At 46.1% G+C, this 18,799-nt stretch overlaps 1 protein-coding gene across 7 annotated transcripts in view; it reads right to left on the bottom strand.

Moving 5' to 3' along the window:
* The window catches only part of PPP1R12B (protein phosphatase 1 regulatory subunit 12B), a 255,554-nt gene that overhangs the window by 10,804 nt on the left and 225,951 nt on the right, over nt 1–18,799 (bottom strand). For 5 of the 7 annotated variants that reach the window (XM_043964552.1, XM_043964554.1, XM_043964556.1 and 2 more), the window contains 5 exons: nt 15,919–15,935; nt 9,882–10,017; nt 8,069–8,173; nt 4,467–4,520; nt 3,241–3,291 (listed from right to left, as the gene is read on the bottom strand). In XM_043964552.1, coding sequence (XP_043820487.1) covers nt 3,241–3,291; nt 4,467–4,520; nt 8,069–8,173; nt 9,882–10,017; nt 15,919–15,935 — 363 coding nt within the window. The remainder of the gene's footprint in view (nt 1–3,240; nt 3,292–4,466; nt 4,521–8,068; nt 8,174–9,881; nt 10,018–15,918; nt 15,936–18,799) is intronic. The other 2 variants (XM_043964553.1, XM_043964555.1) reach the window with 1 other exon arrangement.

Below are 18,799 nucleotides of genomic sequence, written 5' to 3'. Positions count from 1 at the left end.
GCTGGGTTCCTGCTCTGACAAAGTCTTATTTCTCTTAAAGGGAGGAATGGAACTGCATGTCCTTGGTGACCCTGATATTTCATCTTTGGCCCCCGATCCTTCTGTGATGTGAAAAGAGCCGGGGACCTAACATTAGCCACCATCACCATTCTGAAGCACAGCTTCAGTAGTTAATGAAAAAAATGACAGGTGGGTAGGCCAGAATTCAAATATTTCTTCAGATGCTGATTAGCTGTGTGACTCTAGGCAGGTCATTTAACCTCCCTAGGCCTCAGTTTCCTGAGCTGTAAAACAAGAGGGCTGAACGTGATGCTTCCAAGGTCCCTTACAGCTTTGGAGTTACGATTCTAGGAACCCTCCTGGTAATCTGAGGGCAGCACCCTCAGGAGTGTCAGGAAAATCAGGGCACCCACACTCCTCTAAGGGGAAGCTTGAAGCTTTCTGGGTCTGAGAGAAGGATCTCTTCCTCTTTAGGCTTCAGCTAAGAAGAGTCTGGAGGTTCTGAGGCAAGATACCTTGATCTTGTCATGACTTCACTAAGGCAGGGAGGGAGCACAGTGGACAAAGCCCAGGCCTGGAGTCAGAAAGACCTCCCTGAGCTCAAATCCAGCCACAGGCACTTACTAGCTGGGTGACCCTGGGCAAGTCATTTCACCTCTGCCTGCTTCAGTTTCCTCACCTGTAAAATGGGGACAATAACAGCACCTGCCTCCCAAGGTTGTTGTGAGGATTGAATGGGATCATGACTGTAAAGTGCTCAGCACAGTTTCTGGCGAATAGTAGGCACTGTACAAGTGCTTATTTCCTTCCCTTTCCTTTTTCCCCCTTCCCCCTCTTAACTGATAATTTCATTTCCAACAGATTTGATAACTGGTTTAGAAACAAACTGAACACTCACTCTAAGGGGATATTTGGTTACTTACAATTTCTGTGTGCGCCTATGTGTGTGTATATACATATATATGTATATGTGTATACACACACACACACACACACACACACACACATACATGTAGGTATATTTCAAGCCTCCAGGGTTATGGAGAAAGCAAAGATTTTCTCAAGGCTCTTCTCCAATTCATGGGAGAGAAGCTCTTCCCCTGTGCAATCTCTGGGGAGAACTCAAAGGAACAAGTTGCCTATTTTAGCCGGTCTGTTGGAAAAGAAGGAAGTGAAGGAAGCGCCCAAACCTCAATCTGGCTGCGCAGAATTAGGGCAAATGCCCTGACCCGATGGGCTCCCACACCTGCTGACTGTGCCCCTGTCCTGCTGACCTCCTCAATTAGAGCCTAAGGCTATTCATTCAGAGGCAGTGCAGGGGCCGGAGCCCCCAGTTCCCTACCAGCCTGCCTGATCCTATGGGTTTATTCTAAACTCAGGCCATTATCTGTGTGGGAACGGCAAGGCTTCTAATTGTGGGTCCTTGTCTCTGTGGGAATAAGTACACGTGACTGGGAATCTACAAGCACCATACTTGAGTGGGCTGCCCCCCTGGCCCTGCAGTACTCCTCAAAGGGCACTAGCATTTGACCCCACTGAAATGCTCTAGCAACACTTGATAACACAGAGAGAAAAAAAAAAAGGAAAAAAATTTGCTCCATCACAACAGAGTAGGGACGGTGCAGCTCAGGGCGTTTCAAATATAGGGTTCATGGGACAGAAGAGATCCATTTACCCCAGGTAAGTAATGGGATGCCCCAGCTCTGTGACCACAGAGTTCCTGAATGGAAACAGGGGCTCTGGGAACATAGGAAGGTCTGACTTTGTTGAGACACACTGAGTCAGTATCTCAAAGGGGCTAATTATCATGTTAGTGTCCCACTGCTTTGTGCCACTGAGAAGACTCAGTGTGGCACTCTTTGGATTTGTCTGAGACCTAAGTGGCTGTAGCTGAGGGTGAGTCTGGGTGTAATAGATGTCAGAAGCCAGGGGAGATAGAAATGGGTCTCTCCCTCATACTCTGAGTGGAGCACTGGGTTGTAATGCCAGAACACTGGGGCTGGTGAGTAAGCTGTGATGCAGGGCCAAAGGAGCCTCAGACTGGCCAAGACCCAATGGGTATTCAGCGAATTGAGAGGCAGTGTGGGATTGTGCAAAGAGCAAAGCACTTGAAGCTAAAGGACCCAGGTCCAAGTTCTGGCTCTAACACCCACTAGCTGTGTGGCTTCTTTGCTTCAGTAGGTGTGGTTTGACTCATTTGAAAACTAGAGATGATAATAGTAACTAACTACCCTCCAGCACTGTGAGGAATGGGAGCTATCCTTATTCCTGCTCCACTCTCCTGAAAACCCAAGCCAAATGCTCTACCAATGGGTTCATCTGCTCATTCAACTTGACTGGGATCAAAAGAGCCCCCATTTTTCTAGCCCGATATTCCTGTTCTCCAAGTGAAGAAAACCTATGCTCCCCCAAATTGCCTGTTGGTGTCATAGCCAGTAAGAAAACAAACCACGAACAGACAGAACAGAGCCAAGCACAGGGTGGCTGAGGGCATGCAGCATCCTGTGAGCACAGGTACTCCCCAAACCAAAGCCCAGGGGCTTCTGAAATTCTCCTTCCCTGGGTCAATGACATCCTTAGAGGGGGAGGTAGCACACCAGCCTCTAAAGCTCCAAACGGCCCACGCATACAGCTCTCTGTCAGGGTGGCCAGTGGCCATATGGGCAGCAGGGAAGGAGAAGGAAGGACAAAGAGAAGATGCAGCAAAGCTGAGAAGTGCTTCCGGTGGCCCGAGCCTGCTGCATTGGGGGAGTGCCAAGCATTCTTGAATATTTCAGGGAAATGGTCTGGAGCAGGAAATCAATACGGGAACCCATCTCCCCTCTGTTTCAGAGTGACTCTCCTGTGCTTCCTCTGGCAGTGTGCATTAATGGGGAAAGGAATGTGGGGAAAGCCCAGGGCCTCTGCCAGGCTCGGAGCATGCGGCCCCACCTAACCAGAATGCCCACCCTGGCCCTACTGCCCAGTCCTGTGAGGGTGAAGCGATTGGTTATGGAGCCTTAAAGTTCAACTCACGTCTGTCTCCAGCCTGCAGGAGTCACCCCTTCAAAACAAAGGCAGCATTAGTTCCAAGATGCACTTGGGGGTGGCCACAGTAGGTGTGGTTTGACAAGTCTCTGTACAATGTCCTGAAGTGAGGAGCTGCCTCCTCTTTCTCAAGGGTGATGAGTAAAGGCTCAAATCTGTTAGGCATTCAAAAACCAGACAAAGAGCAGGGAAAAAACATAACATCTTCTGTACCTTCATCTCCTCCTCCATTTCTGACATTTTCCGCTCCAGGGCTCGCCTCTCCTGTTTAAAGAAAGGGAAGGGGTCAGATTGTGCTTTTTTCCAGCTGGTCTCTTGGAGGTAACTGTGGAACCTGCAAACAGCAGCTTTCTTTATGTCCTGCTCAAAGGGCTCACCAGCCTGTTGTGGCACACTTACAGTCCAGCTTTGGGGTTCTGTGTCTGAGTGTACCGCTCTGGGGATAGGGCTACTTCCCTGAGGAAGACCCCATTATCCCAATTTCATAATAGAATAGTAGACAGTCGTAAGGGCAGTAGCATGTGATAATACCAATAGAACAGTACCGAATTATCCTCAGTCACAGTGTGTATGTCAAAAATATCCTTAAATTTCAAATGACTTCAACTGACTGACAGCCAGTTTTTTCTTTTATCTACTTCACTGACGCTCCTCCCTCATATTCTCAGTCAGTGTCCCTCATGATGGGGAGCAAGTGTGTTTGCCCTTGACAGATCACTGCCTCTGCCCCTCCCAAGAATGTTGTTTCTTTTTATTCAGGAGACTGATCCCTGCTAGTCCCAGAAAAGGGACCTTCACTGGAATCAGATCATAGGGAAGCTCAGAGAGGTTTGCACACGAGGGGAATAGAATGTGTAACTTAGCTAGTTTCCACATATAAAGTGATGGAAGAGAAAGAGTCAAAACCTGGCTGAGCTCATCTATTCAAGCTGGTCAGAATTCAGGTCCCTCAGCAGAGAATGGCAAGTCTGAGGAGCATACTCAGACCTTTTAGGCAAGTGCCTCAGTGAGCAGAGTCAGAATGGGTTTCAGGGAGTGGAAATCTGTGCTGGCTCCTGTCCTGTCCCAGATGAGCACCTCCCTTCTGCTGATGAGGCCCAGGGGGTCTAGAGATCTTGGGTGTGTGGGGGGGGTGTGTTCGTGTGATGATTATCAGCTAAACCAAGATGCATTTTTTACAGGATGATGTGGCAGAATGGAGCCTAGAAGCAGGGTCATTATGAGATGACCAAGAATGGAACAAGTGGAAAGGATTGGCCGTCTGGGGATCCCAAAAGGATTAGAAATTAAACTCAGGCAAAAAGAATTTCTCATCAAGCTGGGGATAGAATGTGGTAGGATTAATAATGCCTTTTTATGATGAACTTTTTCCATTGGCAAGAACAAGACACTCAGGGAGAGTAAAAAGAGAAGTAGAGGGGAAAGAGGAGCACACATACCCTTTTCTCCACCTCCAGCAGTGTTGAGCGGTCAGAGGGTTTCTCTTGTTTCTGCTGGTACCAGTGGAAAAAACCGAGATGTTATTGTTGAAAACCTAGGACATACAGAAAGCCCAGTCTCCCCTACCCTCTGTCCTCAGACCAACATTCACCAAGAGAAAGCAGTGCTTCAGGGGTCCCCCACACCAGAGGCCCCCCACGACTTATGCTGAGATTGGCTGGTAGAGGGCTCTGAGTCAGTAGCCTCTTGCTCCCCTCAGCTGGGTTTGTTTGGATTCCCAAGTACATCTGTTAGGTGAAGGGAGGATGCATAGCCAGTGGTGGGAGCCACCTCTTTCCCTCAGCACCTCCCCATCCTTGATGCCTAGATCTCTTTCCCACCTCTCCTCCACCTGTGTCCTATAGGATGGCACTTTGTGAGTCTCAAAATGAGAAAACATCTTGGAAGCTTATTCTTCCCCCCCAAACAGCCCCTCTCTCCCAGCCTCCTTGTTTTTAGCACCCAAGGGCACCTTAGATCGGCTGTCCCCTGCACCCTAAAGTACATCCTACAAGTGGCCTAAAAAGAACAAGGCACCGAAACATCCTTAGTTTTAAGGAATATCTAGTTGGGGGTCAGGGGATGGACTAAATATAGTTTCAAGCTCCGTTGTGTGCCACTGAACCTGGCAAGGTGTCTTCTATATTGGTGGCACATTAAAAAACGTGGTTGATTGACTTTACTCCTGGTCAGTGCCGCACACAGGCAGCACTTAAGCAATACGGAAACCACACTGTCTCTAGTCAGGAACTCAGGAGCTATCCACACTGTTACAGAAAGACTCGGAATCTGGACGCCCATCTTGAGCTCTTGCCTTTCAGTCTGAAAGTCCTGGCCCCCTGCTTTTTACCACGAGCCCTTCAACTGGGAAGTAAGCTTCAGGGAGGGCAGAAGTGGATCTTTTCACCGACATTTGCTTAGTGAGGCAGATCTTCGGAAGCAGAAAGAATACTGCAAGGGGAGTTGGAAGACAGATTCTAGTGCGGGCCTTGCCACTGACCAGCATGCTGTAGTCACTTCACTTCCTTGGGCCTTTCTCTGGGAAGTGAGCCCTTCCCTTCCTCTCATCTGTACACGAGGGATTTGGATGAGATGCTTCTTAGGGTCTGGTCCGACTCTGACATGAATTCTCTGATCTGCATTCTCACTTTCCCAAGCTTCTAAGGATGCCATAGATGCTATTTTATGAGTTGTGGTCATCTAGCATTTTGAAGCTACTTTTATGCAAAGGGAAAGTGTTTCATGATGTTACTCCCTTTGCTTTTTAATCAAGAGGAGGTGTGTTAGGTAACATTACCATAGATGTGATGGTGATCTCTCTCTGGAGCACCAGGCCTACATTAGTAACTGCCGACTGGACAAGTCCAACTTGTTTGGCTTTTGATATCTTGAACAGACTGTGTCCAAACCAGAACTCATTATCCTTCCCCCCAAACTCACCTCTTTTCCTAACTTCCCCCTTTCTGTCTGAGACACCGCCATGCCTCCAGGGACCCAGGTTCACAGTCTCAGTCATTGTCTCTTCTTTTTCACTCACACGTCACATGCCATCAGTTGTCAGAACTCCACAGTGTATCTCATAACCACCCCTTTTCCCCACTCACAGGGCTGCACCACCCTGGCTCAGGCCTCAATCACTCCTACCTGGACCGCTGTAATGGTCTCCTAGCAGATCTCCCCAAAGCTGTCAAACTGATATTTGCAGAGTAAAGGTCGGACCCTGTCACTCACCTCCTCAAGAAACGACAGTGGCTTTGTCCTGGCTCCAGGATAAAACAGAAACTGCTCTGTTTTGCTTTTAAAGCCCTCTGGCTTTCCGTTCTAGGCTTCCTACACGACTCTGTGTGTAAACACATTCTGACCTCCAGCCCCACTGGGCTTGCCTGCTGCTCCTTACACATGGCGTTCCACACCTGAGAGCCCTCCCTTCTCATCCCCACCTCCTACAGGAAGCCTCTCCTGATTCCCCCCAGTTGTTAAGGCTTCTTCTGGAAGTTACTTTGTATTTCATTTTCTCTCTGCATCTCCAGCACTTGGTGCAGTGCCTTGCACAGAACTGCTGCTCAGCTGTTTGCTGAATGAGTGACAAGATTACGGCTGCCAGGTCATCACGGGACGCCAGCACCTTTAGCAAGTGGCAAACCCGGTGTTCACAACCATTCCATGTTTGGTAAAATCACCCGAGGAAGAGAGTGTATCGTTTCACGGTCTCCCCAGAATTTCCATCCTCAGGTACATCTGACCACGACGAGCAGCACAACAGAGAACACGGGCTTTCTTCCAGGGACCAGACGGGCAAGGCTCTTCACAGCTGCCACCGTCTAAGTCAGCATCCGATGCTGGCTAGACAGCCTGCCAGGCGTGGGGCAGAGCACAGGCTGGAGAACAGAATAAATCCTATCCCTCGTTTCTTCTGGAGAAGAAGAAAGGGAGGCTGAGTCCTTTCGCTGTGAGGCTTAAGTTTTTGCTTTGAGTCGGAATCCCCATGAAGCCCTGCTCTATGCCTGTGCTGGGGGCAAAGTCGCTGACAGTAGAGTCTATTGGACTGCTACAATAGCCTAGAAAAACCAAGCATCCACTCTTGGCTGGGGCTTGTGGGAACATTTCCTGGGAGCAGGCGGGCTTCCTCTTTCTGACAGTGGTCAAGAGCTATGTTCACTACCCATCAAGCCTTCTTGGGTTTGGATTTCTACCCCCTATCTTCCAGGGTAGCTGCAAGCAAGGAATTGAGGGGGCACTTAATAAAAACCAACCCCTGCCACCTAGCAATACATGCGTCACTGGAATTCTGATCCTCGCTCTTCCCTCACGTGACCAGACCTAACAAGCCCATTTCTTATATTTATTTTTTCATCCTCTAGATTAATTTTAAAATCAGTTCACTTTTCCAAATCCTTAGCCTCTAGACATTTCAGGGAGTGCAGTAACTCAATACAAAACACAACGACAGCACATGATTCAGCTTTCAGCTGCAGGATCTGTTTCACAGGGAATGAGGTTATTACCTCCAGCACCTTTTAAAAGCATCATCTAATTAAGCCAGGCTTAGCTGTAGGAGAAGAGTGGTTTACTCAGTCTTCCAGCCATTAAAGATCCTGGTTCCTAGACAGGGATGGCTGGGGCTCCAGCCGGCTGCCTGGTCTCCTGGATAGCACCTTGGCTTGGGATTCAGGAGAAGAGGGCCTCTTGGCACTCATGGTCTGAGCCCTCAATTAGCTGCTTGACCTTGGCTGAAAACACCCCCTATCTCTGGGCCTCAGCCTCTCTATGTGGCTGAAATATAGAGTGAGAAGGTAGATGGGGGATGAGTCACCAGCAGCATGAAAAGGACACTGAGAGCACACAGAGCCAGCGGGGCAGTGGAGAGGATGGCCAAAGCAAGGCTCAGTCCTCAGCAATGCTGAGAGTGTGGAGAACCTGGAGATGACTGCTCAACATTTCCCTCTTCCATTTTAGGCAGAGCACTAAGCAAGCCCTGTATCAGATGAGGATGCATCCTGCACTCCTCTAGATACCCCGTCTGACCTCCCACCCCTGAGCCTCCCCTCCTCCACAGCCTCACCTGGGCCACCTTCTCCAATTTAGATTTGACATCTGCCAGTTCCCGCTGCGCCTCCTGCAGTTTGGTTTTCAGCTTCTGGTTTTCTGTCAGGGCACTCTCATAGAGCTTGGGGGGGCAAAAAGAGAGTGCATGGTTACCCACTCCTTACCATCGTTGCAGGAGAGGGGTAGAAGAACCTTGATTCCAGTAGAAGAGCCAACTCCAGTTAAGAAAATTCCCTCCCTCAATGCAGAGCAACACCTTCTCTGAAATGTGTACCTTTGGGGAGGGGCCAGGGGCCCCCAGAGGGACTTGCCCAAAGTCAAATAACCAGCCTGTGTCAGAAGCAGCACTTGAACCTGAGTCTTCTTGACACTGAGGCTAGGTCTCTGAACATTAGGCCATGTTTCCTATGGCAGAAATACGTGGGAGAGAATAAAAAACTCTAAGGAACAGAAAAGATGAAGTTTTTTTCTTTTTGAAAGTAATAGAGACCCAGAAGACGAACATACAGGAAAGCTCAGATGATGCCCTAACATCGACTGAATTATACTTTTTATTTTTTGTTTTTGTTTTTTGTGGGGCAATGAAGGTCAAGTGACTTGCCCAGGGTCACACAGCTAGTAAGTGTCAAGTGTCTGAGTCCGTATTTGAACTCAGGTCCTCCTGAATCCAGGGCCAGTGCTTTATCCACTGTGCCACCTAGCTGCCCCCTGACCTATACTTTTTTTTTCCAGATACAAGCCATAATCATTTGTTTATCCCATTTCAAAGATAAATTATATCATCTCTTATCATGAGTTAAATTACCACATGGTTTCCACGACCTATACTTTTTAAAAAGTACACTGCCTGGCACAAAGTAAGCACCTATTCCCTCCCTCCCTTCCTCCCCTTTTCCAGGGGCAGCTAACAAAAAAGTCAATTCTCAGGAAAAAAACCTTTCTTTTGCTTCTTTCTAGAACATCTCCCTACAGATAAGCCCTATGTCCCCACTCCAAAGAGAATGGTTCAGAACCAGCCTCAGGGGTATGCATCTTCCAGCCAAGGGTTAAAAGGAAAATATCACTTTGCTCTGCTAGAGTATTGTAACAAAACAGCTTATCCTTGACCTCCAAGTACCTGAAAAAGAAGTCATGCAAACTGCTTTGGAACTGGGAATTATGTACTGGAACCAAGTGAACTGAAGGGAAAGTGAATTCAAACTCTGCTTCAGCCTAGTTGAATTTAAACACCACCCAGTGGCATTTCCATTGCTCATCACCATAATAGTAAGAGAGGGTGCTCACATAATAGTGCTTATCATCATACTTGAGCTCTACGACAAGCCTGGGAGGGAAGTACCACTTAACCCCATTTTGCAGAAGAGGAGTCGGGGCCAGATGGAGGGTCCCCTAGCTGGAAAGGGTCTGAGGTGGGATCCTGCCTCCAAGTTCAGCCTGCTATCCACTAGGCCATGCTACTTCATTCATACTCCTCAGAAAACATCTAAGCTTGTGAAAAACATCAGGGCCAAGGAGGAACTTCTGGGGACTTTACTCATGGTATTAATTTTACATATGCCTGGTTTCTCTCCCTCACAATTCTTGACACTTCTTAATTCTTCACCCCAACTTGTATCCTTCGAGATCTAATACCAGAGTGCATACATACTGCATTGGAAAAGGTCTAGACAAGGACCTCCTACATTGGATAACAGGGCCCATGAAGGCACCCAGAAATGACTATTCCCTGATCCTCAAATGCTTTCCTTTCTCTTCCAGCTCACCTAGATTTCACTGGGGAGGCTCAGTTCTCATAATCTAAAGAGGAAAGTGATTGAAAAAGAGCCTACTTTTTTATAATCCCTTTGGCTGTCCTCTTCCACACGACTTGTCAAAGAAGCTATTCGGGCCTCCCGGCGGGCCTTTGCAGAAGCCCGGTCACTATAGGTATCAGTGGTGGTGTGGCTACTGCCTCCTGATTCCAACCTATGGAGAAACAAAAGCAAAGGCACAATTTGATTCTGAGAACAAAGAAATGAAAAGGGGGGGGGGAGTGCTGTTTAAAGGCTGCCTGTTACTCCTCTAAGGAGCACTTAAAAGCACAAGCCAGAAACAACACAAAACATTCCTCCCTTTAATCTCTCACTGCTAGCATTCCATAGCTCTCACAGCAAAGCTTCATGAGCTTATTGGGGGGGGGGGGTGTTAAGCAGATTGCCAAGTGTGGAGCCTATTGAAAATTGGTGGTTTGGAGCTGTGCACTAAAGTTGAATCTTCAGGGCTTTTCAAATTAGTTTAAGCTTGAGTTGTTTCCCACACTAGAGAGAGCTTTAAGAAGAAAAATTTTTTTGGATGTCAGTGACTCTTGCAAAATCTGATTCCAATGAAGTGTCGATGAAACAGAAACATATGCACTTGGAGACCTGGACTGGATGTTTTGGGGTGTGGAGCTTGGCAGAAGGTGGCCATGCTGTTTAGTAAGTTGCTCCATAGGTTTGTTTGAACTACAAATATTTAGGGGTGCTACCAGATTACAAACGCAGCTGTCCCCCTCACTATATATTGCATGAGTAAGTTGTTATGCTGTAGTCACACTTTCTGGTAACCAAGCAATAACATTCAGAAACTCAGGATGTTTTAGGTGCTGATTTTCTGTCTCTAGCACCTCTGGTCAGTCCAAGCCCAGTGGAGGAATGTTAGAAACAGTAACAACTATAACACCTGGGAACTGGGATCCTACTATTCTGATGTATAACCTTCACCTTGTTCTTAATAGAATCACTCACACCCACCCCAAACTAGAAGTTACCAACTGTTTAAAATACTGGAAAAAACCAAAACCCATCCCCTAGCCTCCCAAAGCTTGACACCAAACGACTCTATCTTGGGAAGAAGTACAGCTGTGGCATATGTGTATGTTTCTACAAGTTTGGGGATTGTCACATTTGGGAGGAGGGGTTGTGAAAAAGCTGGAGAAGGCAGCTGAGGACTTTGGGAAGAACCTGCCAGGGGAGGCAAGGGTCTGTGATACCACTGTAAAACAGAATGCTCCTGGGGCAGCTAGATGGTGCAGTGGATAGGGCACCCGCCCTGGATTCAGAAGGACCTGAGTTCAAATCTGACCTCATACACTTAACAATTACTTGCTGTGTGACCCTGGGCAAGTCACTTAATCCCAATTGCCTCACTAAAAAACAAAACAAAAAAAACCCCCAAAACCCCAAAACCCAACCAAACAAAAAACAGAATGCTCCTTTGGGATTATAAGAGATTCAACACAGAATTAGCTCATAAATTAGCCACTTCCCTACCAGGTGAAGAATATAGAATGTTTATTTTATTTGGTTTACTCCCTGTTAGTACCTAGTGGGAGGATGTGGACTGGTACATTTTAAAAATAAATTTACAAGGCAGGGAACTATGCCCAACTTTCTCTGAATTCAGTAACCAACTATGGAAAAGAAACAACTTTCCCTGGAGGCAGACTATTGATAAACCTTCTTCTTGAAACACTGGGAAATTCGAGTTTTCCCAGATCCCTCTTCCTTATGGCCTAGACTGTTTGCTTCTTAATGCTACTTCCCACCCCAACTCCCCTACCGCTGTACTGAGGAGTTCAATGTTGAACCTTTAGATAGTAGATTCATTCAACTAAACAGAACCAGTAAAGAATTAAAAAAAATTTCTCTAGCAACTCAAAATATAGCTTTCCAAATTTATTGCCAATTTATCATGTGTAAGGTGCTGTGCTAGATACTTGGGGATGGGGAGCTGGCAGGGTAAATAAAAAGCTGTATAAGAAAGTATCTGTTTTCAAGAAGTTAACAATCTACTAGAGGAGATAAGACAGAGGATGACAGGATCCTAGAATCAGATCTGGAAGGGGCCTTAGAGGACATCTAGTCCAACTCCCCCTGCTCCTCCCACTCCCCAGTATCACAGATGAGGAAACTGAGGTCCAGAGAGGGGCAAGGATTTACTCAAGGTAACCCAGACTAAGGAGGAGAGTCAGGAACTGCACCTATGTCTTCTAACTCTCGACAGTGCAAGGAGCAGTGGCTCTGAGGAATGCGCCCTCCGTCGTATAAACTTGTGCTTTAGGAGTGTCGGGGAGAAAGGGCTTCACTTTGGCCTAGGGAGAAGAGGAGGTAAAATGGGAGCTCCTGCAAAGGATGCTCTTTGAGGATGAGCTGGGGAGATGGAGGATGGGGAGGGGACAGCATGATTCAGGGGTCTGTGACAGAAAAATGAAATGTGAAATCTAGCTTAGCTGGAAAGGAGGGTGTGCTTTGTGGGGTAGAGGGAGGCGAGGCCAGAAAACTGAGCTGGGGTTTGATGGTGGACAGCTTTTAATAATCAGATAAGCATGAGCTTTATTTGACAGGAAATGGGAAGTCACCGAACAATTCTGTGAAATCAGTCAATCAACAAGCATTTATTCAGTTCCTACTGTGTGTGTAGGTGCTAGCATTACAAAGACAACAATCAAACCATCCCTGTCCATAAGGAGGTTACATTTTATTGGGGGAGTCTATGTGTTTATGTGTATATGTCACACACACATCCGTATTATACACATAATATTTGTTGTTGTTCAGTTGTTTTTCAGTCATGCCCAACTCTCTGTGACCCATTTGAGTTTTTTTTGGCAAAGGTACTAGAGTGGCTTGTCATTTCTTCTCAAGCCTATTTTATAGATGAGGAAACTGAGGCAGACACGGTTAAGTGACCTGCCCAGAGTCACACAACTAGTAAGTGCCTGAGGCCGGATCTGAACTCAGGTCTTCCTGACTGCAGGCCCAGTGTTCTAGCCACTGAGACACCTAGTTGCCCTAACAATATTAGATAATGTTACATCTATACAAAATAAATACAAGATGGGTTTCTAGAGGGAGAGCCCTAGTGTCTGACGTTATCAGGAAGGGTTTCATCTAGAAGACATTGCCTGAGCTGAGCTTTGAAGGAAATGAGGAAGTGGAAGAGGCAGAAGCAGATGTGAGCTGAGACTGCATTCCATGCGCGGGAGACGGCCAGTACAAAGCCTTGGAGGCAGGTTGTCAGGTCAGTCAACAAGTACTTATTAAGTGTTCACTATGTGCTGGGCACTGCACTAAATACTCGGGGGCTCAGATATAAAAGAAAGGCAAAAATACAGATCCTGCCCTCAAGAGCTCCCATTTTAAAGTCTATGCATATCCCATGAGACAGGAAGCTCCTTGAGGGCAGGGGCTGTCTTTGGCCTCTTTCTGTATTCCTAGTGCTTCATGCATTGTCTGAGGGCACATAGTAGGTGCTTAATAAATGTCTCCTGACAGACATAGACGATATCTACAGCATGCATGGAAGGTGATCTTGAAGGAAGGCCGCAGCAGTGGAGGCATGTGGGAAAGGTCTCCTGCACAGAGTGGGATTTGAGCAGAATCCCGAGGGAGGCTAGGGAAGCCCAGAGTTGGAGGGGAGGAGGAAGGACATTCCAGGCACTAGGCATGGCCAGTCAGAGGCCTGATGAAGAGAGAACGTCCTGCGCGAGGAGCAGTGAGTGGGCTCCTAGAGCTGGACTACGGGGTATGTGGAGGGGAGGAAAGTGTAATGTGTAAAGTACATGCTGGAGAAGCAGCAAGGGGCTGGGTTGTGGAGCAGAGGGGCTATGTGCACATGGCACACTCACACTTGGGCTTTGGGCTGTTAAGGGTTTTAAAAGTTAATGGGGGGGGGATGCAGCTAGGTGGCACAGTGGATAAAGCACTGGCCCTGGATTCAGGAGGACCTGAGTTCAAATCTGGCCTCAGACACTTGACACTCACTAGCTTTGTGACCCTGGGCAAGTCACTTAACCCCCATTGCCCTGCCAAAAAAAAAGTTAACCAAAGAAGCTTACACTTGACCACAGAAGGGAAAGGATGTGATCAAAGTGGTGCTTGGGAAAGGTTCATCAGGAGGTAACCCCATCATATGATTTCTTCATTCCTATTCTAGAACAGCTGTGCATCACTGGAAAACATTTAGGATCCATAACTTCAACTAGGTCCTCACTGATACTTCATAATCCTTTTACTAGAAAAGATTCGTATCCACTCCCTAGCTCATTCCCCTAGTAACTAGTCCAAACCTTTCCTTCCCTTTTTTCCCATCATCTTTCTTCCCAACACCTTGCTCTTGCCATACAATTCCATCGGATGGCCATACCTCATTCCCCAGTCCAACAAGAAGAATGTAGCCACCTGTCTGGAGCTCTCTCAGCTCCTTTTTTCATTCCTTAAAACACATTATCATTCACTTTCTCCTTGTTCCTACTAGTCATAGATGAGGGAGCTCTCCCTTACTTGCCCTCCTGACTCCTCCAAGACCTGACTCGAAAAGTCTGTCCGTCTCTCTCACTCTGTCTCAAGCTGATGCTTGGTTCTCCCCAATTCTTACAAAGTTTTCTCTTCCATTCAGCTACTACCCCATCTCTCTACCATGATACGCTATTAAACTTTTAAGAAGTTGTCGATACCTGGTGCCTCCACTTCCTCACTCCCCAGTCTTTTCAAACTGACCTCTCACAGGTCGCTAGTGACTTCCCAACTACACAATCCTTTTGTTTCCCAGAATTTATCCTCCTTAATCTCTCTGCAAGCTTTGGGCCTTGCTGATCATTCCCTCCCACTTGAGTTCTTTTGGCTCTCCTGGTTTTCATCCTCTGTCTTTGACAGCTCCCCTTCTCCTTTATTTATTTCTCTATCTGTGATTCTTTTTCCTCTTAGGATTGCCCTCAGTCTTCTTACACTTTTCTTTTTTTTCTTTTTTTTAAGTGAGGCAATTGGGGTTAAGTGACTTCCCCAGGGTCACACAGCTAGTAAGTGTTAAGTGTCTGAGGCTGGATTTGAACTCAGGTACTCCTGACTCCAGGGCGGGTGCTCTATCCACTGCGCCATCTAGCTGCCCCTTTCTTACACTTTTCAATCCACACTTTTTCCTTTAGCAATTTTATTCAGTTCCATAGCTTCAACTATAACTTCTATGCCAATGACTTCCAAATTTTCATTTTCCATCCTAATTTCTCTTCCAAACTTCAAACACAGACCTCAAACTGACTACTTGAGGTCTCTATTTAGATGTTCCACTAGAACTTTAAATTCAAAATGCCCCAAACTGGCCATCATCTTTGGCCCTAAACTTACTCCTTTTTTCTGACTATACTATTTCTGTCATTAATGCCACTACTGAGCCACTCTCTTATGTGCATAATCTGAGAGTCGTCTTTGACTCTTCTCTCTTCACTTTTCATATCCAATCAGTTCCTAGGCACTTATTAAATGCCGACTACATAACACACCTATGCTAGGTGCTAGAGATATAAAACCCAAAACAAAATAGCCTTGGACCTCAAGGAGCTTACATTCTATCAGGGGAGATGTATAGAAATATAAGCATATACAAAATCAATAAAAGGTACTTGGTGGGGGTAGGGGGTGGATATAAGGCACTTGCAACTAGAGGGATCACAAATGGCCTCATTTAGAAGATGTTGAAGTCGCATATGCAGGGGACTGAGAAAAATTTAAGGGGGCAGGGGAGAGAGAAATGGAAAGGAAGAGGGAAAGGGAGAAAAGGTGAGAGGGAGAGAGAGACAGGGAAGGGAGAAAGATAGGGAGAGAGACAGGGAGAAAGAGACAGGGAGAGGGAGGAGGGAGGGAGGGAAGGAGAGGGAGGGAAGGAGAGAGAGAGAGAGAGGGCATTACACTAGTCAGGTGAGAATTAATATGGATCTATGTTAGAGTAGTGACAGGGATAAAAAGTGCCAGATGAGGGAAACATTGCTAAATTGTGTGAAGGAAAAAGATTATGGCAAATCATTCTCACAATAAGCATTGAGCATGCATATAAAACAGGGAAAATTCTTACCTAGAAAGTCTTTCATGCTAGAGAAAGAGGGAGACAAAAGAAAAAAAAAACCACAATATTAGCAAGGATTGGATTCATTTTTCCATTTATAAGACCGTACTCTTGACAAAAGATCCATCTACTTCCTGCCTGAAGGTCAGAATCAATTTGAGAACGGCAAACAATTGACTGTTTTAAAAAGTTAGGATGCCAGGCTCTGTGCTCCCCAGTACTCTTTGTGGCATTCATTCTTCTGGGATACCCTGGATTTGGGACTTTCTGGGAAACATATTTTGGCCAATAGGGTGTTAGACAAAATAAAAAAACCCATCCCACGAGGGTTCTAGTACTGTTTCTACCACTGACTATTCTACTGTAGCTACTGGCTGGCCCTGGGTAAGTTACTCAAGCTCTTGGGGGTGAGGAACCTACTTCTTTGTTGTGAGATTAGATTTGTTCTGGGAAGAAAAGTAGTCCATTAATACAAGTACAACAGTTAATTATTTGTGGTCATTAGAAACAAGTTTTATAAAAATTAATAAGGTTTTCCTAAATTGTCTTTGATTTTATATGGTTATAGCTATATGTGTGAGTCGCAATTTAGTCTTCCATTACTACTTTTAACAAAACACCCAAAAGTTCAAGGGACTTGAATTTCATCTCTTCATTTACTCTGTTCAGATGCTACAGAGTAGAAAAACTGTCAAAGATAGGTAAATAAAGGGAGAAATAAAAGTGTCAGGATAATCCTGGAAATGCAAATAATTGATCCCTAAATAACTGAGAGGTGGATGGTTGCTTCTGAGTGTTGAATGGGACTGCTTTGTTATAGCCTTTTGACTGAGTCCATGTGCTCACAAGCAATTTGATGGTATCACCAAGCCAATGACCACCCCACCCCCACCCCTTCTCCTGAAGAAGAATCTCTCCAACACCAGGAAAATCATATTCCAAGAACATGCAGCATTACAAATCTCTAGGGCTTTGCCAAAGTACATACACCACCTGTTCAGGGGAGCAATGAGTAATGCTTCTTATGGATTACTTGAAGGACTTCATCAGTGTGGGTTTCTACCAACGTAGATCCCAAAGCCTGCCTTGTATGATTTAGGAGACTCTCTTTACTAGCTGCTGTAGCCAAAAATCCACTACCTGGTGGTCAAACTCAGGGTGAGCTTCTTAAAATGTAGCTAGGATGGTCTTTGTATGAAAAACATAGAGTCTACTTCAAGGTCTGTTTTTGAAGCCTTTCTAGCTTGGTAGAACTTGTTGGAGACTGCCTAGCATTGCCTTCTAGGACCCAGGTTCATCCCCACACTATAGGAGCCATTCTGGTGGAAGAGGAAAGAGCTCAAGGCCCACCTAGGGTATTTTGCTGCTTCTACTACATAGAACTACACACAAACCTGCCTGACGTACTCACAAAAACACAGACTCTCAGAATAGGAAGGGGTCTACTTCACCATCAAATCTGTCCTTTCCCTGTCTGAGAATGCCCTCTACAACATTTCTGAGTAATTATTTAGCCTTTGCTCAAAAGATCCAGTAGGAAAAACCCATTACTTTCTTTTTGCCAGGCAATAAGGGTTAAGTAACTTGCCCAGGGTCACAAAGCTAGTAAGCATCAAGTGTCTGAGGCCAGATTTGAACTCAGGTCCTCCTGAATCTAGGGACAGTGCTTGATCCACTGCGAAAGCCTGTTACTTTCTGAAGCATGTCACGCCACTGTTGGTGGTTCTAAGTTTTAAGGGTTTCTTCTGGATTTCAAACCCAAATCTATCTCCTTGAAACCTCTACCTATTGTTCTACTCCAGCCTGCTGGTGCCAAGCAGAACAAGTTGAACCTCTCTTTCACATGACAACCCTTCAAATACCTGCAGAAAGCTATCAGATCCCCCAAGTCTCTTCTACAGGATAAACCGCCTCAGTTCCTTCTGCTGATCCTTATTCACTATGACCTGGAGGCTCTTCCTCATCCTGACTGTCTTCTTTTGGACACTCCCTGGTTTACGGTACCCCAGATGGAACACACCACTTCAGACGGGGCCTGAGGAGGGTGAGTCCGTGGAGCTCTTTCTCAAGATGGGGGTTCAATGCCCTCTTGGCTTCCCCAGATCCAGTCTGCTTCGCCATGCCCACTTCCTCAGGATGAGTGTGGATTAAGGCCTGCCTACCCTTTTAAGAGTTAAACACCATTTCAATTCATTGACTTTGCTTCTTTAATATTGTTACTTCACTTGTAAAAATGTTTTTAGTTTTCCTTTCCAGCTAATCGCTCATGTTTTCTGGTAAGATCTCAGCTAAATCTGCGGCATTAAGCCTTCTTCACAGAATCTGGCAGTAGCTTCTATAGTCAAGAAGCAATCTTTTCTTTTCACCAAGACAGGGGAATTAGGAGGGGATTAGCAGTTCTCTTGATGGATATTAATTCTTGAAGTTTATGTATCAAAGCAATGCTAATCCTTTCCGCTGACAGTCTTTCTTACAAGAATAAATGATTATGAGAATATCTCACTTAATTTACAGCTGCACAGGTAGCATGACAGGGCTATTTGGGTCCTGTAATCACATAGAAGAAAGTCCTTAGACAGACATCACACTATATAGTGAGGGGAATAGGACAGGCAGCAGTGAGCCACTACTGGGGTTGATAGAAAACATAACGATGACTCAGCATAACTGTGTGGCAATGAAGGCCAGGCAAATCTGGGTTTCTGGATGAAGAGGCCCAAAGGAATTTTTCATAGGTGAGTCAAGGTTAGCATGAGGCAGGAGGGCAAAGTGTCAATGAAATAAATCTTGGTACACCACCACAATTTCTTACTCCAGAGGGTTTACTGTATCAGGCATTACACAAAGGGAACAGTCAAAATGGCTGTTTACAAGTCTTCTCATTTTTTAC

The sequence above is a fragment of the Dromiciops gliroides genome, chromosome 4 (assembly GCF_019393635.1).
Source record: "Dromiciops gliroides isolate mDroGli1 chromosome 4, mDroGli1.pri, whole genome shotgun sequence".
NCBI classification, from domain to species: domain Eukaryota; kingdom Metazoa; phylum Chordata; class Mammalia; order Microbiotheria; family Microbiotheriidae; genus Dromiciops; species Dromiciops gliroides.
Note: the sequence above shows the minus strand (reverse complement) of the source record. Positions and strands in the feature narration are given on the sequence as shown.